Genomic DNA, 24,009 nt, shown 5'->3' with positions numbered 1-24,009 from the left:
TGTGTGTGCGCATCTTAGACATTTCTTTAAGGTAGTAGCAGTTCATAGAAAGCAGTCATATCTGGTTTGAAATTGGGTTTAAGTGTCAGAAAGTCATCTATAGAATTGCTTGTGCATTGAGACTGGTTATAAACTTTTAGTTGTAAAACAATAAGATATTATTCATGTGCAGAATTAATTTTCACTCAAATCTTTCATGACTTGCTGCAGTAAGTATGTAAAAGTTACACAGCTTTTACATTTCCTGCTGCGTTGTGAATCACATGCACTTTCTTCAAACTACAGAGGAGAGACATGTGCATATATTGAGCCTCCAGTGAGCACTGATGTTTAGCAGATCGACTAAAATCTTAATTTGTACATCGTAATCTCAATTTAAAGGAGTTTGATTTTCAAAATGCAAGAGCTGCAATTTTAAACAATAGTTTACATTATTAGTGTTGTTTTTTTTCTTTTTTGTTTTTTTTTTTAAAAAAAAGGAGTGGACAAATTTAAACTACTGCATGTAGATCAGTTAGACCAGTCAGAAGCATTCAAACAGACATGTACTATGTATATGACTACACAACTAACTGGCAGTCTGCCACACTGCTTTCAGCATTCAAGCCCCAAGCCAGAAAAAGTGGATATGCTGGTGGTCTTGGCCAAAAATCAACCCTTAACCATACTTTGCAGAAAATACTGTGATTGAAAAATCACAATTAAATATTCCCCCAAAGCCTTATTCCACATTATAACACAGCAGTATTCTTTCTTGTTGTGTAACTTAATTTTACATATGCTATTCTGAGCTAACTTAAGCCAAACCACAATGCAGCAAATTTATCCTGAAGTTTCTAGTATTTGATTTGATATTACCCAATATTGAAGGATGAACTTTATACTAAGTAAGTTGTTTAGATGTAGCCCAGGTGTTTGACCCAGTTTTTCTCTGATGTAAATAAACATTATGCATCATGAACTTCTGTGAGACATCTGATGTAAGAGGTTTGAGTGGGAGTCTATTTTAAAGGCGTAGGAGTGTTTAGTTTGGTTTTGTATGTGTATAAAATCTGTGTGGGTGTGAGACAAACAGGTTGAATAATTGAGGCAGCTAGTGGTGGTTTTTAACTGTGCAGTTTGCAGTAATGTTGCCTTCTCCGGAGATCACTGAGCCTGTTTCAGCAAACAGGATAATCACATCTCCTACTCACCGGAAATACACGTAAGCACTGTTCCTATGGGAACAGAGCTCTTTACAGGCGATGCTGTTACACCCACACAAATTCAACACGCGTTCATACCCAGCAGTGATGCTCTTCGACATGTTTTAATACAGTGGAACTGTCAGCAATGAGTCATTCCTGAACTTTTTAGAAGTTTGAGCCCTTTGAAATGCGTGGTTTTCCACATTTATAAATAAAGTCCTTATTCAACCTAGCCCCAATACAGTTAATGACTTCTCTGCAGCTGCCTTAGCATGTTGAGCAAACATTCTCGCAGCTGGTTTCACAAAAAGGTGGGTGCTACCTCATACCTCATTCAGCAAATGAAAGACTTGTGTAGGCAATACTTACTCCAGTAGGCAGTACTTAGATTGATCAGGTTGAGTAGGTCTGAATTTGAGAGTGTTGTTGTACATCATTTGGTCTCTTCTCTGTCTCAGGTGGACTCGGAAATTGTTCTTGAGACCAACCAAATGTGATGCCTCTGAGGTGATAAGAAACTGAACTGATTATTATCAAATCTCAACAAAACCATAATAAAAACGGTTCTTTCTCTACATCATGGGTCTCAAAGTACTGGCCCGTCGAGCCTGCCATGTGCCTGTTTCATTCATGACGCAGCAGTAGACACAGCATGTCAGAATTAAGAAATTAACAAAATTATCAAGCTAATCCACTTAACACAGATAACTGCTCTCCATTTCTAGCACTTCACTTGCAAGAACTTACTGCTGTTATGTGCTGTGATAATACACATGGAATTTTACTGTTAAATGTCAGTTTGTTTAATTCAATACGCAGTAAAATGTGTCTTAGATGCTCTATGTATTTATTCTCCTGCAATCATGATACAACATTGACATCGACATCAACCACACCAGTATCGACTAACACAAATACTCTTTTATACTCTTTTATGCTACCATTTTTCTATTTTCACCTTTTGGAGAAGGCCACCTAGCTAGAGGCCCCCAGGTTATTTGGATTTGAGACCCCTTCTCTACATGTTTAAATAAAATCTGTTCTCTGCCACTTGATAATCAAATTGATTCTTTCCATGATGGCTTAACTGGTCAGACCGGAATGTTTTAGAGAATAATCTCAGCATCATTTGCTTCCAAAGTTGGACTAAGATTATGACATAATAATAATTAAGATTATTATTGGGCTATGTATTGATCTTCTGAGGAAGTTGTCCCTGTCACTGCTGGTCCAGGTCTCAGTCTTGGCTTGGACTCAACTACTACTAAGTCTTGGGTCTTGGCTTGGACTCAACTACTACTAAGTCTTGGGTCTTGACTTGGACTCAACTACTACTAAGTCTTGGGTCTTGACTTGGACTCTGTATGCAGGTCTTGAACTAGTAGTAATGGACTCACCTGTAGTGGTCTTTACTACAACAAAATTTTCTACTGGAACAAAAAACAACCAAAAGAAAGTGTTTAATTGGCCTTCAAAAATGAAAAAAGCAGTATGTTGCAAAAATACATATTAATTATTGTCTTACTGTAAGAGAGACCAGTAGGAGAATTTAAGTCCTATACCTGGAAGTGGTCTTTCACTCAGCCTCTCCTGTCATCATCTCTCCTCTGCCCACTTAAGTTTTTTGTTTGTTTGTTTTTTCTCTCTGACTGTGTAGCAGTTACAGAACTAACCCTCTCATGGCCAAAATAGTGCATTGTGAACAAATCTCTAAGTGCTACCTCACTGACATTGCATGCTAATTAAATATCATTAGCTAAGTGTAGCCCTTATTGCCTGATTATTTATGCTTTGCCCTTCCCCTCAAGCCAATGGCCACTTGCACCTATTTAGCGTTCTTCTGAAGATGTTAGATCGATCAAATTAGTGCTTGATCCTTGATCAGATATCTGTAATAGGTGAAAATATCAACATCAATAACCACTTTGGTACTGCAGCTCTGCTTCTCCTCTGAATGTTTTTTTTTTCTCTCTTTCACCAGTGTCAGCTGTGAGAAAGTTTGCTGTTATGTGTGCATGTCCTTGTTCTCTTCTGTCATGCAGTGAAGAGAAGAATGCGGCTAGGTTGCGTAACGCTATCGATGAGCAGTACACTCTGAGAGTGAGACGTGGAGGGAGGGAATAGGTGGCCCATAGTTCTGCAGTGACTTCAGGTACAAGAGCAAGGGCATAGTGTACTTTGCTGTTTTGCCTATTCAGTTCTTTAGCACACATGCTGGATGAATACCAACTATTCTAATTACTCACTGCAGATTCTAAAACATTGCATGTACGCACGAAGAATATTTTTTAGTGATAATCAGTACCCTGCATGACTTCTGTCTGGACATTTGGAGTATTTAAATGTGCAATCTGGCAACTCAATTAGGTGTAATCATGCTTGGTTTTGCAGCTAGGGGTGGGTGACATGGCAAAAATATGACTACACAATACACAATATGCATCATATTGTTTCTTTTTGCTGAGGTTTTGATAAGTTGTCATAGACAAAAAGCCCAAGAAGTGCCACATTTAAAAAATACTCTGAAAAACTGTGACTACAGATCAGGTTTTGTTCAATGTTTCACACTACATACAGTTAAACAGTGCTAATTATACTGTTCTTATAATGATACATGCTGTCAGTCACGCTTTACGTACTGACACTATCCACAATATGCTCAGAAAAGAAGATTTTGACGTAATAAATCTCAATAACAATACATTATCATTATATTGCCCACCCCTACTTGCAGTGTTTTATTTCGGGGGCCAGCATTATAAACATTCACCTCACTTCTAGTGACTAATGGACTGGATAGTTTGTGTATAAAATATATATAAATAAACTTAACTGTAATTGAACAGTGTTGTACATTTTTTAGAGTGTAATATTACTCTAAAAATTTTGAAATTTAATAATTCTAGAAAAATTTCAGTAATTATAGTTGTTTGGCAGAGCTATGGAGAACCTTATGAAGGGTCCATTTTTGCAGTGTTACTTTTCCAGATGTACATAAATTCTTTAAAATATATTAAGATCAATGGTGAGCTCCAGGAAAAGGTTGAAAATACTTAATGATCCAGTGATGAAATATCTCTGCATATTGGGTTGAGCCATCTCTTGCTTTAACCTGGTGAAATAGCTTTCGCACTGCAAATGGGTTTCTGGTATGTCCAATGATGTGAAGTAATTATTTGTGTTTATTAGCTCATGTATCATGTGGACTGTGTATGTTCCTTGGTGTGACCTTGGTGTGTATGTGCGCGTGCATGCAGTATGTGATTGTCACACCTCATTTATCATTGTCCAGGCCTCAGACAAGACCTGATTATCTATTTGTCTGGGAGAAACACAGGGTTAATCTTTATTCCAGGCCTTCTTGCAGAGTAAGCGAAAACAGGGATGTATTTTGCTGTAAAGTACATTTCATAGAAAAGGTTGTTCAAAGCTAACCTTTAGAAAGATATAGAGAGAATGTAATATGTGTATGTCTGTGTGTGTGTGTGTGTGTGTGTGTGTATGTGTGTGTGTGTGTGTGTGTGTGTGTATAATTGGTGACATTATATATATTATTATATATCTACCATGCATTATGGGGTCATTTTAAGTAGAGATTCACAATATATTGGCTAATATATTATTCACCAATAACTGGTGAAAATGTAATTATTGCTACCAGTGTGATATTTGAGCTTTAGCTGATATGAAATGATAATTTAGTATTTTATAGTATAGGGGGTTAATGCTAGAAATATCATTATACCACCTTTTTACAGATAATGAAACCTTGAGTTTTGGCCAATACTGATCAAAAATAGAATATGGGCGATCCTGATCCATCGTATTTTTGGGGGGAGGGTATAGTATAGTAAAAGTACTTCAAATATGGATTGTAGTGTTATAGTAAAACCTAATTTTTTAAAATGCCAAAATATCAATTAAGATGTCAGAAATTGAATCAGTCCTGAAATTCCTGTAATTTGGTGAGTTCCTATTTTTAGTGATGTTTAAGTTGTGCTGTTTGGTGCAGGCAGTTGTGCTGTTTGGTTCAGGCAGACCGCAAAGGAAAGCACATATAATTGGTAAACATTTGCCTGCACTAATCACTTAAAAGAGTGTGACAATACGATATATTGTATCATAACATAGTGTTTCATGTTCTTACATTGTGGCAGATTGTTAACTTATGAGTAGTACGTTAGATTAGGACCCTATAAGCTTTTGTTTAGTGTTTCTATACTGGTAAGAAACCACTCTGAATCTATAAAGTGAAACCTCTACTGTGAGTTTCAAATATTGTACTTTTGTAAGTACATTTTAAATGTTGCAATTTTGTAATATCAATAAATATTTTGAATTAAGACATAATCATATCAAACCAAATCATGGGTTTGTGAATTGTTCCAACCTTCTTATCTCTGGGCATCCTTTTGGCTTGGAGAATTTCCATCATACAATTTATACTATTTCTAATATGAAGCTTAATCCCTGAGAGCCTTTTGAATCTAAAGGTTATGAATGATTTGACTTTTATGTGTCTTTCTTGTAAATTCATTCAGTCAGTTTAAATATGTCCTTTTTATCATCACAAGGTTCTTTTTTGGCTCTCAGTTTTTGTCGCACTACTTCTTTGTGAATGTCTTATGTAAGCAGAGACCTTCAGACTTGGTGCAATGTATAAAGCATGCTGCTATAGTAACGGACTGTTTCTGATTCATCCTGTGCTTCTGCACCAGTCTTGGCCAGTCACGGCAGCTAATGGACCTTTAATGCACAATTTAACTGTGACTTTGAGGATGATGGAGGAGGAAGAGGAGGAGGATATTGTTGATTATGAGGATAAAGATGTGCTTCTTGGTCCAGCTTGCCTGGCTTTGAGTACTGTCATAAGTAATGTTCCCAGTGAGTGTATGGAGCATTCCGAGCACGTCAAGTACTCCACTTTCTCTACTTTCCTTCTCCTGCGCCATGATTACGCATTGCGATTACACATTATATAACGTTACATAACTTCCAACCCACATTATCATCTGCCCCAAGAGAGGAGATGGTTTGTTTATCTGAAAATAAAGTGTCTGTGTGTTGGTGGAGTTTTAATAGAATACATTGTTACAAGTATGGCAGTTAGTTCTTAACGTTCTTTCTGAACAAAATGACGTCCACAGAATGATTTGGCTTTCCAGGTGTATGTATCTGAGAGAAAGGCTCTGAGAAGGGTGTGTGCCCATAAGTGCTGTAATTAAGAGCAGAGGAGAGGAATCCAGGCAGGCTTGATGGCACTTTTATGATGATACAGGTCAGCGATGCATTTAACATTTTACATAACACCACTCTCGCCTACTCAGGATGTGCTTAGCTAATCTCATGCACTCTCTTTTTACCCCCCGCTCTCTTTTTCTTTTATGTTGTGCTTATATGAATCACCATTTCATAGTTTTTGAGTGGCCTAGGTGGTTCAGATTGCATCAGAACTTGATATAGATGCTCTAAATTAGTGAATCATTTGAACCATCAGTAAGGCTCATACTTTTACAGCAGAACTTTATGTAGTTGGATACTGTGTGTATATGTGAAGTTAGTTTGTCTTTAATATCTTTGTGGTCATCATAACAGACCATTACATAGGGAGCTGAAATCAGAATATGAAGATAAGGCAACAGAACAACAGATGAACAAATGGTCAGAGCAGGTCTGTGTATGCTGGTGCAGCTAATGGCCAATTAGTTCATGTGCTGTAAAAGCAGGAAACTCGTGTTAAACCATCAGGTGTTTAATGTCAGCAGACTAATGAGTGATTACATGGACAGATGGACTCGCTCTTTCTCTCCTGCTTTCAGTAAAGACTGAAAATGGCCTTGAGTTAACAGCACTTTGCATCCATCCGTTTTACGAGTGCCGTTTCGGTCGGGGCACGTTTGAGGAACAGGCAGATCAATCAGTGTCAATTAGCGGAGGGGCTGAAAGCGACCCCATCCTGAGAGCCAGACACCACAACTGCACCAAGCAGCAGGCTTCGCTGTTAAACGCCAAACAGCCCGAGTGCAGAAGGCACTGCTATTATGCTAACGCTCAGCAGTGCAGCACAGCTCGCTGGGAGACTGGAGGAGAGGTGAATATGAAAGGCGCAGGGCTGCTGTGTTGACCCATGAGGCACAGGTATCTGCCACTGGGCCAGCATGTCTCTGGGTGTACAGCAGCTCCGCCTCCGTTGGAGGCCTTGGAGCTCAGCCTTTCATCTCAGCCCCAGCAGTTTCAGTCAGCCAACCTGGGTTTGGTTCATTGATCTAGAAGCCAGCAGGCAGGAAGCTCTCTCATCCTGGCCACCATTTGTGCTCTGAACTGGCAGGGACTGGCTTTAGTGAACTCTTATGGTATTGATTAGAGGGAAACACTAAAGGAAGGTGTGTGTGTCTGTGTCTGTGTGTCCATGTTGTTATAGGCAAGGCTGGCTCCTTCAGACTTGAGGAGGAGGTCAAGTTAGAGAGAATCCATAATCATACTAAGATAAGAGAAAATGTGACAAAGAAAGAAGAGAGAAAATAAAAGAGAAGATAGGAGTTAAAATCTATATTTGTGCACCTCAGCTTCTAGGTGAGCTATAGATCCTGTCTTACTGGGTTCAAAGTCACAGTAAGACTATCAGAGTCAGTTCTTCAGAGATGCCTGCCATTGCTTGTCTCTGTTAACTGCTTTAAGCAGAATAGGTTACTGTTCATATACAGTTATAAATTGAACTCAGTTGTCTGGTTTGAGTTTTGAGTGGATGTGGTAATAACTTCCACATGTTTGGTGTGCTAAGAGTTTGTGGTCATTGGTAGGATGAAGACTTTTGTTAGATCTTCAGTGTAGGTTTCAGGTGAGACCTAATGAGGTGCAGAACATAAAGCATGCTTGTGCAAGTCAGTAATTTGATCATAGCTTTACAATAAAAATAGGTACATTAAAGAATCCTGATAGAAATCATGGGTTTAATCACAGTGTTATTGCTTACTTTATCAGCCCTCTGAGATTTTGTTTAAACTGACTCTTGGGGTTATTTTATTTATTTTTTAATTTTATTTTAGGGCTGTCAAATAATTTAAATAATTAATTGTGATTAATTACATTATTTTGTTTAGTTGTGTGTTGTCTTACTTCCTCAGCTTTGACCCCTAGAGAGAGTTCTTTTTCCCATTTAAAAATCAGATGATCTTTCAAAGTAATACTTCCAACAGTTCAGTAACATTATTTTCATTATATGAATGCAGGGTTCACATGAACTGAACATGAAAATCATGTGAACACCCAAGTGAACATCAAAAAGTGAACCCAGTTTCCATTTTCTGTCTAGTGAGAGCAACGGTGGCTGCATGTTCCAGCGATTATAGCCTCTCACTCCCATATCACTGCATTACATTGTGATTTAAAGGAAACTGTTGCTTTTGGTAGTTTACTACTTGATTTAGTAGGCCTCCCGTGAATGCTGTCTGGCATAGTCTTGGAGGGTGGCACCCTCCAAGGTTAACATTACTGATATTGATCATTGGTGTGTTTTGCTTGCTTAAGACCCAACATCAGGAACCATCAAGAGAACTTCTTGCCATTTAAAAGCTGAATTTAAATGAGAAGGTGGAATCATTGCAATACACAGCATGTTAGCAGCTGTGCCTCTTGCTAGAACTTTGGTTTGAAGTGTCAAACTAAGAAAATGTATTACCAGCGTTTAAAAAAAATAAATAAAAAATAGTGGCACTGATAACTGACCATGCTAATACATTATTAGTACTTAAAAGTATCCAGACACCCTTTTTAATTGGTGAATTCAGCTACTTTAATGTGCCTCATTGCTGACACAGGTGTTCACTTGTGCACACACAACTTGTGTAACTTCCTTGTTACAGCACTGCCAATAGGTTGGGACATTCTGGAGCAGCCACACATGAGCCGAAAGTCACCATGCCCAGTGACAAGCGTTTGCTATAGGGGTATCAATCTCCCCAAAAGCTCCACTGAATAACTTTGGGATGAGTTGGAGTGGTGATTGTGATCCATAATAAATTGTCCAACATCAGTATCTGACCTTACTAATGCTTTTATGGCTGTATGCAATCAAATCCTCACAGCAATGTTCCAACATCTAGTGTAATATCTTTTCAAAAGTGTAAATGCTGATACTGCTGCAGGTGTGTACAAACTTTAGGGCATGTAGTGTTAGGGTGGGAATCTCTCTAGGCACCTCACGATTTGATTCGATTACGATTCAGAGGGCTGCGATGCGATTATAAAACGATTATCAATGCATCTCGATGCATCTTTTTTTTCTATATAGCATTTATATTTTCTCACTGTGTGAGCTCAAGTTTCGAGTTCTAGTTTCAAGTTTATTTGTCACTTGCACAACATGTCAGGACATATATGCATTGAGAAATGCTTGTGGTGAGGCTCAGCTAATCACTCTACAGAAAGTAAATAAGTAAAAATAAAAATACAAGAAAAACCAACTGAAATATATTAAATATACACAAAATATATACAGAATGTAGAGACAATATACATTTTAAAGTGACTAAGTAACTCGGTGTTATTGTTATTTAAAGTGACTTGGTACTTTTAAAGCAAAGTATTTGTAATGATCCATAATGAATTTACTTCCAATATCTTTTTTAATAAAACAAATGGAAGTGATGTGGCAAGTGAACTAGAAGACTCTCATTCAGTGCTCTTGTTTGGATGCGCGGTTACGGTGAAATAAGATCCAGTGGCAATGGATGTCCACGCAGCACGTGTTACAGCTATTCTACCCGTTTTCTTTAGTGATTTTATAACTTTGGTTTGGTCTCGTTGTAGAGACGGGGGGGATCGCTGTGTCAGTAAAGTATCTTTGAGACGGGACGTGTGCAACATAGCGCGAAAGCCCTGTTTCAAACGACTGAGAACCGGCGTGCAGACTGCAGGTCACATAGCAGCGATGTGTTATTCGCATTTATAAGCACCGCAGTTGGTTTCCTGGTACGTTAAATCTGCAACGAGAGACTGTCACACACTAAAAAGTGGCGAAGCTGAAGTCGGCTTATCTTTCGACTTCTCCCGTTTCACCTTAAATGGTGCCGCATTTACATTCCGCGTCTCAGTTAGAATTTAAGGTAGGACGGGTAAATTCGAACAAGAAGCTGGAGAATAAGAAGCGACTTCAGCCTCGTAAAACAGTCGAACATTGAGAGACATTTAACTGATCTACTTCTGAGGAAAAGTTTTCTGGCGGAGATGGGAGGAAAGCGGCTATAGCTGAGCTAAAGCTTAAAGCACAGCAAAGTAAATCTGCGTTTTCGTTTATATTGTTTAGTCTATACTAGGACATTATTGCATACTGAGACATACTGGACATTAAATGTTGTGGATCCCAAGGTGGTTTGATTTTTGTTGAAAGGACAAAATGTTAACATTTGTGTTGTGACTCCTGACCTAACCTAGCTTTTAATGCAGAGGGAGCCGGTCGGATTTCTCGCTCATCCAGTTGTGTTTTTGTTATATGCCGCCACAGACTGTCCGGGCGCTGCACTTCTGCACTTCCAAGTTCTGCCTTTTGCGTTCCGTCAACATTACGTTATAAATTAAATATTTAGAAAATCGATTTTTAATTTTGGCTACCTTTTTCTCATGTTTTGAGGAATTGGCTCCATTAGTTCCGAAGGAAAGTCTTATGTGCGATTTCTGAGTGTAGTCTGTGTTGGAGAGAAAAGCCCTTCCTCTCATTAACATAACACTTTAATTGGGTTAAGCGTTGGAGGCCAGGAAGCTGTGTGACAGTCTCTGTTTTGTCTTCAAGCGGATTTAATTATGTTGTAGTGAGCACATGAAACTAAACCATCTCTGGAAAGTCTGTGAGACTTGCCGTGCTACAACAGGAAATTAGTTTAGGATTGAATCTGGTTTGTTTTCTGGTTGTCAGTTCGTCACCCTTTTTGTAAAGGGAGAAACAAAACATTTTTGGTCATAATAAATAGCAGTTTTGTTATGGGGCTTTTGCTTTGTGTTCCTTTTTTGGGCTGCCTGTGCTGTTGGTGTGGTGAGCTAATGGTTAGTTGAGAATGGTAATGTTAGTGCAGTTGGAAGCGATGCTGTGCTGCTATTAGCACGGTGTTGGCGCTGAGCTCAGAGGTGATGGATGACTCACTCAGTGGCCATTATGGGCCCACGCTTGTTCTCAGGCTCCTCCACACTTCTGTGCCACTCTCTCCTCCTACTCGCTCCCTTACACACAGCTTCTGGGGAGGGGACAGGAGGGGTTTGAGGGGGAGCGATTGCTCTGATAAAACACTTGCCAGCCGTGCTCTGATTGGCTAGTTTGAGATGTGCAATTCGGTGCTACTGTCGCTAGATCCCTCCCCCACTCTCCTCCCCCTCCTCTCTCCCTCTCTCACTGGCGCTCTCTCTCTCTCTCTCTCTCTCTCTCTCTCTCTCTCTCTCTCGGAGGCAGTGTTCCAGAGAGGATATCTGCCGTTTGCAGAGAGGAGAGGATTAACTCAGCCACTCATCTCATCTGCATATAGATGCTCAGCAAGACAGACAGAGGGGCTACACGCACATGCACACACTTAAACACAGAACTATTTCTCTCTTCCATCCATCCAGTTCTGGAATTACTCTTCTTGGTGTAAGGAGCCTTTTTTCCCCATTTTTTTGTTATCTGGAGTTGGAGTTGAGGGCTTTTAGAAAGGTGGCTTGTATTGGTTGTGTTTGGCTTTCAGAGCTTTCATCCTTATCAGAGCTGACTCGCCCTACCTATCAGTAATGCAATGCAGGACATTTTCAGTGTGACGGGGAACTTCTGAGTGTCGCGGGGTGCTTTATTTTCATCACACATCGTCTGAAAGTCACTGGGTCTTGCTGCTAAGCTCCCAGCAGCCCTTCAACTGCGTAGAATCAGTTAGTAAGCGTGTCGGCATGCCGTCGCGGGAGTCTTACAGTCTCCGTAAGGGGGAGAAGTCCCTGGTGCACAAGGCCAAGCAGGAAGGAAAGGAGCAGGAGATGCTGGCGGCAGCACTAGGCATGAGGATGGGTCCTCAGAAGCCTCCCGCCACCCTCTGGCAGCCTCTCAAACTCTTTGCCTATTCACAGCTCACATCGCTGGTGAGACGGGCCACGCTGAAGGAGAATGACCGCGCGCCCAAGTATGAAAAAGTCCACAACTTTAAGGTAAGACTATTGTACTTTCTTTACTGTTTTTACCAGAAGATATATAATTACGTTACACACATGCACGTTCATGGTGGTCATGCTTTTATTAATGTTGTTTTATTTCTGTGTAAAGGTAGAACTGTTCTTAGTGTCATTTTAAATTGTTAGTACTGATATTTTTTTCCAAGTAAGTAAAATATGAAGTGCTGATGGTCTAATATTGTGTTTGTGTTTTTTACAAAAACAAATAGTAAAAGGCTGAACAAGCTATACAGATGTTACCCAAATGCCATAGAAAAGCATTTGTGGTTTCTGTGTGGTTTTCATGGTGATGGCTAGGATGTAAAAGATACAGCTTTATGCAAGTTGTTACAGCAGTATGAATGTAAGTTAGATCAGAAGAGTAGTTTGAGGTCTATTCACCGAGTGTGTTGCGCAAACATAAAAAAGATGTTTGTTTTTATTAAACTTTTCTTGTTTAGTGTTTGGCCTGTGGGACAGAACTCAGCTTCAGGTGACAGATGGAAAGATTAGGGATTGATAGACCGCGCTAGCGTAGTGGTGTATCCCCATTTGGCTTCTGTCAGCAGCAGTGGTTTCCCACTCTATATCTTATTCATTTCCCTTTTCCTTCTTAATTCTTGTGTTCTTACTGGCTTGTGTATTTTCAAGTCCTTTCCTATGTCTATTAGTTTAGATCTCTTTATGTGCCATTTATTGTATACTTATTGCTTCATTCAGTCCCTCTCTCCATTTTTGTCTCTCTCTCTTTACTTTTCTTTTCCATCCCTTATTTCAGTGTGTTCTGGATGAGTAACTGGAATATAGAGGCAGTAGTACCTCAAAGACTATAAAACTGCTGACTCCACAAAGAGCTTCTCTTAGCCTACGTCTTTCTCTAACCATCCTCATCTCTGTGTTCTCTCAGCATGGTTGGCTTTATCAACAGCTGCCCTTAGAAGCAAAAGCAATCAGGTGGAATTTGGTTGTAATTACATAGACCAACAAATAAAAAAATAACTATGTCTGTTAACTGCCGTTAAAAGGCTACTGATAATTAATTTTATATTCACTAAGTAACAGTATTATCATCAAAGCTCTTGTCCCCTCCAGAAAGCTGATTTGCCTATTAGTGTTTCTACTTTGAGTCATTCAACATATGGAAATTAAGCTTCTTTCTTTCTTTAGACTGCTGTGTGAGATTGATGTGTTTGATGTTGCTTTCATCACCTTCCCTGGTGTGTGTAAGAGAAACAGAAGCGTATTGGCTCTGTAGTCCTGCTTATGTTCACTGAGGCCATGTTTAATTTCATTCAGCAGCCAGTGTGTCCCACAGCAGCGGCTGCGGCTAGTCCCCCACTCAGCTCCCCAGAGAGAGACTGGGACGGCTCCTGATTGGCTGAGCTGTTACCTGGTGCAGAGGAGAAAAGGAGTTGTGATAGCTCTTTGCCAGAGAGAGAGAGAGCGCTTGCTGAATGGTCCAGCTATACGCTGCACTCAGTCACTGCATGCCTGTGCTTCTGTGTCTGTTTTTCTTTGTTCTCTTCTTTTTCTTCTTTACCCACAGTCTTTTTCCCTCTCTTTCTTTCCTTCTCTCACTCTCTGCAGATGAATTGTTTGAGTGAGTTTAACAGGCCGTCAGATTTGACATGACTGTAGAATCTCTCATATCTCACAGATAATGCCCCATTCCGGCCCCTTTAGGCAGTGAGAGGGAGTGTGGGTGTTGCTCACGTTTTTTTTTTTTACTTCACTTCCTGTTTTGTCTCTCTCTGTCTTGTAGGTGCACACGTTCAGAGGTCCACACTGGTGCGAATACTGCGCTAACTTTATGTGGGGGCTCATTGCTCAGGGAGTCAAATGTGCAGGTGAACACACATACACACACGTGCACACACACACACACACACACACACACATACACAAAGTCACATTCCAGGTTTAAGCCTTTTATAAATAATACAAATATCAGAATACATATATTCAGATTAGAACACATTTTTTTCAGTGGTCTATTTTTCCAACTTCAGTACAGTTTCAAAGGCCATCCATATAACCAGAACATTGGCAGATCATATCCAGTAGGGATTCCACAAAACATCATTTCCTTGTGATGTTACAAGGCCAAACTGTGACATTGTACATCGTGGAGAATGTGTGTTCTGTTGGTTATGTCTGCAAATTTAATAGCATTGTTTGAGCACCTATTTTTAAACGATCAGCATAATTCAAGAACTTACTCCATCACTCTTCCTGACTCTTAGCTCTGGTGTCGGTGGTATGATGTGCAGCAACATGATTGTAGTTAGTAATTGTAGTCTTCATTTGAGTTTTGTTCGAATTATGAGAATACTGAATCGTGAACCCAGTATCGTGAATCAGATCAAGTTGTGGGCAGAGTGTTTCGTTACAGCCCTAACATCCAGTAATATTAAAAGTGCAGAAATGTTACCACATAGCCACAATACTACTTCACTAATATTGAGTGGATTAAGAGCCTTATAAGAATTAATACATTTACTAATGAGATGCTTAAGTCTTCAAAATGAAAGGTTGTTTTAGCTAAACTAATGGTGGAGGAAACGGCATTTGTTAAACAGTATTTGTTAAGTGTTGTTTATATAGGTCACACAGTAAATGTTTGGTCCAAAGTAATAGCCTATAGAAACTGGGGCTAATTCAGTGTTTGAGTGCTCTACTCAATGTATGTGGTGAAACAGGAGCAGACACTGTTGAAAATGTATGAATATTGTTTTAATGGAGAGATCACAAATTTATAAGTTTTCCATGTCAATATGTTGAAGTTAGTCTGTGAATGTGGAGGGTGGCTGAGCGATCATGTGGGTTTTGTTTTTTTTTGTTTGTTTTTTTTGGTTTTTTTGAGCTGAAAATTTGGAGCTAGATTTATTGTGAGCCTGAACAACTGGAATTCCAGCAGCTGTTTTTGTTTCTGACTTTAAGTCCTCATGTTATTGTTGTCTGATGTAGTTTCTCTTCATTTTTCTGCTTCGCTCTAAAGTGGTTTAAATTCTCTGAAATATTGCTGTGCACTTTAGTGTAGCAATTAGTCATTTAGTACTTAGTAATTTTTATGGGTAGTATCCTTCTTTTTAAAAAAAAAAAGTTATGTCATGTTTCCTCTATTTTAAAGGTATTGGTGAGAGGTGGTGAGGCAGACTGGTGTGTGTATTTTTAATGTTTTATTTATAGGACAAAGTGAGCTACACTTAATGTTTTCAGGGACTGGACTAATGAATAATGCATGGATCGTTTTTGAAAGCAGCTTATGTTCAAAGCCTTTATTTTGAGATCCCTTTTGTAGATGGTGCTGTTTCTCTTTCTCTGTCTCTCTCCACATCATTTTCCCACTCTCTTTCTGTCAGTGATGCTGCTAGAAACTAGGACAGTCTCATTTGATGTTGAAATTTGCATTACACAATGTCCCATCTCTCTTTCTCTCATCGTGTGTGTGAGAGTTTGGGTCAGTGCCAGTGTGCCAGCCCCTCTGTCTGTGTGTTGTGCCACATTGCTTCATCAGGGTAAAGCCCCCCTCCCCCAAAGCCCATGCCATCATGGCGGAGAGCAAAACAAAGCTGGCATGTCTTTATAATGAAGCGAGGGGCCAGGAGCTCTGTGAAGCATGCACACACACATTGAAATTCAGTCCCCATAAGCAGAGATGGGTCACTCAGTGTTACGCTCTCATTCAGAGTACTCTGTGAGCGCCAAGCATGTGTTGGAGCTCAGGTCTCTGTCTCTTTCTCACACACACACACTCGCTTACCCTTAAAGATAGTACTGAGTGTTCTGAATGTGTAGGTTTAGATATGTGTGTTTGCTTTAAGCTTAGGGCTGAATGATTTGATGAAAATATTCAGTTGCATTTTTTATAGATAATATTGCTAATTAATTGTAGTTGTCTTCTAGTAATTAAACATCAGCCATGTTTTTTGAAAAAAGTTGATCAGCATGTCCATCTTTTCTTGCTTGAAGCTTGAACACTGAAGGTAGCCTGCTAGGCTGCTGGTTCACAAGCTCTGTATTATTCAATTTCCTCACTGAAAACGTAAGACAATGATGAATAATGTAGGATATAATTACTATCACAGTTCTTGCGATTTGAAAATTGCACTTTGAAATCATGATTGCGATTTTAAAAAAATTCACCTCTAGTCAAGTTCCCAGAGGTCTCTTGTCTGGTGGGAATCACCTCAGCACTAGCTTTCTGAACACAGGATCAGCAGCCCTTAGAGGACAGAGTGAACCTATGAGCGCCTGCCCTCTATTACTGTGCCTGTCTCTACTTTTTAAGAGATCCCTCACTCTCTTTCATAAAATAATTACATTTCTGCATCAATGAATTTAAATGAAGGCACAGTTGCTCAAGGGGCCATTTTTTAATCAGTCTTTTTGAATTGGTGTCACCACACCATATTCAGTGGTTTGTTTTGTATAAATGTTTAAACGTTCTTAATTGTAATTACAGAAGCTAATGGGAAAAATGGTCTGCTCTCACTTTTGCCTGTTTAAAAAGGTAACCAGCAGGAGAACAATTTTTGCTTTTAGTCAGTGAATGAAAGAGGTCAGATTAATTAATTAACTGAGGCACATAACAAGTAGGTTTTGAGCTCCTGGTATTTTCAGTTGTTTCTATGCTGTTGAGAGCAGTGTGGTTCAGAGACATAGCAAGCTGAACTTCTGCAAAGAGCTACTTTTTTACCTTTGCAAAGAAAGGGATAGTAAACAATGATATCATCGGATTTTGTGAAGATATTGATTTAAAGGTTTGTGTGTATGAGTTCCCCTAAAAATCTGAGTCAGGCTGAAAGGAGTGGAGAGCTTTGAAGATCTGCCCCATTTAAAAGTGGAAATGAGGTCTAGTTTACCCTGCAGCTCTGAGAACGGCTGTCTGCTTCACTATTGTGTACATGTGCAGATCTGGAGAAGAGTGGACCTCTCTCTCTCTCTCTCTCTCGCTCTCTCGCTACCTCCCTCTCATTTTCCTTCCTTCAGGCCACATTGTTTTCAGCGTAGCTCTAATTCCTTAATTCTCCCCAAGAGCCCTGCTCACACAAAGCAGACAAGTCTGTGCATCTGCCCTAGCTTCAGACATAGTGCTGCTTTGGATCTCTAGTCTCTTCCCCTTTTTTCTGAATTTTCATCTCTCTTTCTCTTTTTCCAGCTGTCTCTGTTGGTCTCTCCTTGTGGTTGTACCTGCTCTGTAGCAGCTGGCCCATTTAGGGTGCCATGTATTATATATTAATGAACTAATTTGCCTACATTTGCATAACTCCAGGCTCAGTCTCTGTGTTTGTTTGAGTGAGCCTCTTTTCATGTTTGCAGTCCTTCATTTGCGCTGATCTGTTTTCTTTTTTTTTCTCTTTATTTTCAACATTGAAATAAGCTGTGTTGTATAAGCGTGAAATCTGAAACCCAGTGCAGTGAAATTTATTCTTTTTACACCCGTGTAATCACAAGGCAGTAGCAGCCAGCATTTTCTGGTGTTGCAAATTCACAGTGCAAAAAATATCTATTTTATTGTTCGAACGCTGTTGACCCTGTGCCTGTAAGATTGTATATCTTTGATCCTCATCACCATCTCGCCATCACCTTTTAATACTACTGAACCTCCATTCTATTCTGGTGTTTCTGTTTTGGCAAACACCAACACACACCCCTCCTTCCTACGAATCTTATAATGACATTTGTGATTTTATAGCCTAGAAAAGACTGAAGTAGCTCATGCATTTTTTATCAGCCATAATTTGTAGTCCTGGCATGTTCCTCCAAGGTGACACCAACAGTATGCCTATCGGCCAATCAGAAGTTGATGACATCAGAGATTGGAGGACATTGACACAATTTGGACAGTTATTGATTAAGGAGACTGAACCCTCACCACACTGGATGAAAAATTAACCCAATCTGCACTAGCCACAGGATATGGACAATCAATAATTGTATTAGCTTCAAACTGCTGTGCTTTGCAACTGGACTGTGCAGTCTTTCTACTTCTCACCAATAGTGCATTGCTGCAAGTAGTTTTAATTTGCATGGATTATGCATGCTTAAACATCCTTGCAGGGACAGACATAATTCCTTTGAAAATGGATGATATAGGCAGTTTATTTTAATTACATCAAGGAGTACAGTTGCATTTTTTATTTTATTTATGGATTTTCTGTTTTTTGCAGACTGTGGGTTGAATGTTCATAAGCAGTGCTCCAAAATGGTGCCCAATGACTGTAAGCCAGACCTGAAACATGTGAAGAAAGTGTACAGCTGTGATCTGACCACACTCGTCAAGGCCCATAACTCCAAACGACCCATGGTGGTGGACATGTGCATACGGGAGATTGAATCACGAGGTGAGCACTCCATTGTTAAAATCAGCCATGCTTATGTTTATAGGTGACACAGTGAAATCACCAGTGTTAAATTAACTCCATGAGAGATGCACCAACATTTATTTATGTTCTTTCTCGTGGCAGCTCACCGGTACTCTGTATTAATGAATTTTATGAAACAGATGGCTGATTGTTTAAATGATTTTTTTGTTTTGTTTTACATTTCAAAAGAACTGCTCAATTAGTGGTGTACCATATGTTATAACACTGTAGTGTTATCTGGTGTAATTTATTGATTTCTGGATAAAGACATCTCCAGTTCTACAGTAAATTATCTGCTCTGTTTTTAGGTCTGAAGTCAGAAGGTCTCTACAGAGTGTCTGGCTTCAGTGATTTAATTGAAGATGTGAAGTTATCGTTTGACAGAGGTACGCCTTTCTTTGTTTACGCTTTGCTCATGTGGCATAGACTGCTGTTTAGTTCTGATGAAACACAGTGATATCATATGAAATCCTCTGCATGCCTGCACACAGCCCCCTATGCATAATCCTTTGGAGTGTTAAACACCCACGTGTGTTCCCAGCGCCGCTTTTTTAGGTCACTCTTTGTCTAACAGTAGGAATGCCATGTGTTTGGTTACGGTGGGATGGCCAGAGCTGCTTTAATGTGAAAGTGCCGCATTTGTGCAAGGATTACGCTCCATCTGCACAGAGGCAGTGTGTCCCCAGGAGGCCCGGGCTTCTGGCATTAAACACAGACGAACCCAGGACAAATGGACAATGTCAGAGACAGCTTAGCCTCCATAGAGAGCGCACGCTGAGTTCACGGGAAAAGACTTCTGAGCTGAATGTTCGAAAAAGAGTGGGAGCAAATACAGCTTTTATGAAGCTTTCCATCTCTCTCAAGTGGGGAAGACCCCGGGGCTAGAGTGCAGCTTTCAGAGGTAGCAAAGAGTGAGAGGGGATGGAATGGAAGAAAAAAGAGGGAAAGATAGAAACAGATACATAGAAAGAAATGGATCAGAGAGAAGGCGCTTGAGAGAAACAGACAGAGAGGAAGTGGGCTAGCGGTGCATGAAAGAGAGCAGGGTATCACCCGTGGCAGTGTCAGCTTGGCTCCTAGCATTGTGATGAGAGACTCAGCAGCAGATTGAGGCCAAAGTATGAAGTGCCAGCACTGAAATATGGCCCCCACAACACTGCACAGTAGGTCCCCATCTACATGCCATGCAGTGCAAGAGCTGAACACTGCAGGACAAAAAGCGACCCATCCTTCATACTGCTTGTTCTGGCTTCCTCTTATTTCACACACAGTGTTTGAGCTAAAGTGATTTCTCTGTGGTGAGCCCTTGCTCTAACGTGCTTTTCTGCTCTCTATGCAGATGGGGAGAAGGCAGATATCTCAGTGAATGTGTATGAAGACATCAACATCATCACAGGGGCTCTTAAACTCTACTTCAGGGATTTACCCATTCCTGTTATCACTTACGACGCATACCCACGCTTCATCGAGGCTGCAAGTAAGTTTCTGTCTGTTTCACTGAGACACTCACATACAGTAATGTAAATGCGCATACACACACATGCACACACACACACTCTAAGGGTAGATGGTATGAACATTTTTTGTCATGATATCATTGACCAAAATGTGCTTTATTATCATCATTGGGTTTTCTACTGTGCTGCATTATTAATACCAATAACCATCCTAGCACATGTTAGGAGATGAACACTGTGATAACTCTAATCACAGCACAGACATTTTGGTGTATATTCATGCGTGCGTGCCTATATGTGTGATTGTATGCTGTGAATGATGTGTACATTAGTTATGCTGAGCTGCATTTCTGTATAACTGAATGAATGAGCATGTCCTCCATTGTCCCACAGTAATGCCTGATTTGCTCCTGTGCTGCTGACAGTTGACACTTAAATTTACACCATCTCATCCACTGGCTGACATGCCCAGTAGACAGTGTGTTAGATTTTTTAACAAAGCAGATAGATCAAAGGCAGCAATGCTCCACTGGTCACCTCTTCAGTTTCAATGCATTTTTCATCATATGACTGCTGGGTACACTTAGAAATGTTCTTCATGGCTCAGCCTGCTGACTATGAGGAGGATCTATAGCTTTTTTTGTTTGCTTGTTTGTGTGTGAGGGCTTTTTTTGTCCATGCTATGCATATTTCTAGCAGAGCAGGCAGTCTGACTTGTTTGTTTGTCTTCTCAGAGCTAGCAGAGCCAGATGAGCGTCTCGAGGCGCTGCACGAGGCTCTGAAGCTTTTGCCTCCTGCTCACTATGAAACGCTGAGGTATCTGATGGCTCACTTAAAAAGGTGAGGAACACACTTCATACACACAGTCATACCTACACGTACCTTACTGTCACACACTGTGTGCATACTAGGTTTGTCCAGATCCAGTTTTTTCCCAGTGACCTGATGTAAGTAATTTAATACTGAGTAAAGTCTTGCCAGGAAAATCCATTCATTTTTAATATACAAATTATGTGACTGGTCTGATGTCTGTGGTCTTTTTTAGACCGACTTTTTAAATGACCATTTTCTAGTATTTTTAATATCAATTATGATCCAATTTTGTTAACTAATTTCATTATTTATCTATCTTTAATATTCTGCAGTAAGATCACTGAAGGTTTAGTATGTGCTTAGTGGTAAACACTCAATCTTTTATTTGTTAGCTTTTTTTTTGGGTGGGGAATACTTATGTGAAATAACCATTATATAGTGTTGAACACAATTTCAAATGTCTCTAATATTATCATGTTGATTATTACGAGTTTTATTTATTTATTTTTTTCCTTTCGGTTTTCAATGTGCTGTTAAACACAGTTTTAACCCATTAGCAGCACAGCATGGCTGGTAAAACGGAACATTTCCACAATGGTTTAGTTTCTAACTGATTGTGAGTGTAAAACGTGGTGGGAGTGTATTTTCTGTGTATTTCTGGTGGTAAAAAAAGGCTCACATTTTATGTGTCAATATTTTGACGAAAGGCTGCTGGCTCAAAGGCGATCAAAACATTGGAGGCTGTGTGTAATGTGCATTGATGTCATCTCAACAACAGTGTCATAAATAGAGAAAAAAAAAGAAATAAGGATCAAAAGTGAATCGGACATATGGCTGATACCCAATCCATCAGAGTATGCCTACATCAGGTCACATCACTGACACACATATATTCTGTTTGTATTCTTCTACATTACTTTAAATTGCCTTCTTATCTATGAAGAGACATGCATTTTTCATGATCTTATCATAGAAAAACTCTTCATATTCTCATGTGTGTTATTTATGTGTGTTTATAGGGTGACTCAGAATGAGAAGGATAACCTGATGAATGCAGAGAATCTGGGAATCGTATTTGGCCCTACTCTGATGCGAGCGCCAGACCTCGATGCCATGACTGCTCTGAATGACATCCGCTACCAGAGGCAGGTGGTGGAGTCTCTGATAAAGAACGAAGATATCCTCTTCTAGCCTCAACTCCACTCTGCTGTCTATATGAAGGAACATTTTTATCACGGACTGCACTTCAGTGCTGTATTGTTTCTTTTTGTGCAAAGACTTGAATCTCAAAATGAAGGACCCATTGTATAATACAACTGTTTTTTTTCCACATCTGGTGGACCAGTACTAACTGCTTATCATTCTGTTCTCCCCCGTTTAATGGGTTTGGATTACGTACCTTAAATTTGCATGTCTTCCTCCCCATTTTTGTCGGGGGTTGTCTAAACATGAGGGCGGGACTGTACAGAACGAGCGTCGTTTATTTTGGGGTGGTTTCAGGGTTATAATGGGATAGCCCTTAGCCTCCTCCCACAGCATGTGGTAAAGCTCGTGAAATGTGACGCGTCGTGACTGTGCTTTTATTTTGTCCCGTGGATGTACAGTAGTTCCCGCTTGCCAAATGGGCCATTTGGTTTTTGTGAGACATTGTAAATGTGATAGATTCCACTGATTTTGGTGACACTTTACTTGGAATGCTAAAAATAAAGGCTGCAATATATACATGAGACACGCTTATAAAATCAGTGAGCAGTGTGAACAATCTTCAGCTGAAGTGGTGTTTAGTGATATAATAGCCAATGCCTGGGTTTTTCTTAAGTTTTGGTTTAATATATATTTTTAAATTAATTTACTGGTTTGATTACTGATGTATTCTTTTTAATGGGCAAGTTCTTTATCCCCAGCATCTAATATTAATGTTGCCTTTTTTTCATTTTGAATATGTTGCGTGATTTATGAATGTCCTGTAACATATTTATGACTCTCCAAGTAAAGTGTCACCGTTATTTTGTACCAACCTGTGATTTACTTTTCTGATCACTTCTCTCTGCCTACAATTTGCCTTTACATGCAGTACCTCTTCAGGTGAATCTCCAGAGCCTCCTCAGCTCTAGTCATGAAGACGATTACAATCCAGTTACTTCTCAGCGTCTATTATTGTAGTCAGGCCTTCAAAAATCTCTTGCACTCTCAACAGAACTGGCTGATGTTTTTTGGTTGTAATGTTTTTGTATTTGATTTGTGCATGAATACATTAATTTATTAAACTTCACTTTTAGAAATATGGTGTTTAGAGCTTTGTTGCACGTCAAGTCTGCTGGGGTACATCCACAATTTCACAGAAAAAGTTCTGTATTTGGTTTTTCTGAGAACATATATTGACTTGGTTTCAAGCTAAGACAGTACCAGTTTTTTTTAATGTTTCTTTTTTTTTTATTATTCTTTTAGCTACATTATTTAAAAACCTGCTTTATTAGCCTTCGCTTTGGGTGACCTTGACAAAAGAACGTGTTTATAAAGTCGGCATGTTTACAGTGACAGTTCAGCAACATCTTGCAGCTCTTCAGCCTGTGAGCCCTCCAACCCTGTCAGTCAGACTGATTTGTTTAGAGATTAGCACAGAAGCTACAGTACCTCAGGCAGCGTCCATCCCCCAAATCATGCTGAGCTTTATTTGCCGGATGCATATGCGAACAACGTGAGGCAGGATTCATGTGTTTTATTTTTAATTACTCCTGATGGGTCGCCCATCCCCCACAGCTTCAGAAAAACTGTCACGACTCATCTCGATTCATTTAAACATCCTGCTTCTCTACTATTATAAAGCAAATCTTGGGTTGCATCTGCACCTTCCTTTAGAAATTTCTTATCAGTGGTCCCATGGTGTCCTCCCTGATTGAGAGCGCTATGAGTTGAGGGGGAAGGGGTCATTCATTTCTATGTTGGCAGCTGGTGAGTCTTAATTTGCCATGAAATCCTATTAAATTATCCTTCATTGTTTTCTCTTAACCATTGGAACACCAG

At 39.7% G+C, this 24,009-nt stretch overlaps 1 protein-coding gene across 3 annotated transcripts in view; it reads left to right on the top strand.

Moving 5' to 3' along the window:
* Positions 1 to 23,267, top strand: part of chn1 (chimerin 1) — a 48,915-nt gene extending 25,648 nt beyond the window's left edge. For all 3 annotated transcript variants that reach the window (XM_036566661.1, XM_036566670.1, XM_036566678.1), the window contains 7 exons: positions 12,267 to 12,344; positions 14,110 to 14,194; positions 18,521 to 18,694; positions 19,024 to 19,101; positions 20,055 to 20,192; positions 20,907 to 21,012; positions 22,005 to 23,267. In XM_036566661.1, coding sequence (XP_036422554.1) covers positions 12,267 to 12,344; positions 14,110 to 14,194; positions 18,521 to 18,694; positions 19,024 to 19,101; positions 20,055 to 20,192; positions 20,907 to 21,012; positions 22,005 to 22,176 — 831 coding nt within the window. In that variant the 3' untranslated portion in view covers positions 22,177 to 23,267. The remainder of the gene's footprint in view (positions 1 to 12,266; positions 12,345 to 14,109; positions 14,195 to 18,520; positions 18,695 to 19,023; positions 19,102 to 20,054; positions 20,193 to 20,906; positions 21,013 to 22,004) is intronic.
* Positions 23,268 to 24,009: the final 742 nt, after the last annotated feature.

Source organism: Colossoma macropomum, unplaced genomic scaffold, assembly GCF_904425465.1.
Source record: "Colossoma macropomum unplaced genomic scaffold, Colossoma_macropomum, whole genome shotgun sequence".
NCBI classification, from domain to species: Eukaryota; Metazoa; Chordata; class Actinopteri; order Characiformes; family Serrasalmidae; genus Colossoma; species Colossoma macropomum.
The sequence above is the reverse complement of the archived record's forward strand: the minus strand, read 5'-3'. Positions and strand labels throughout refer to the sequence as shown.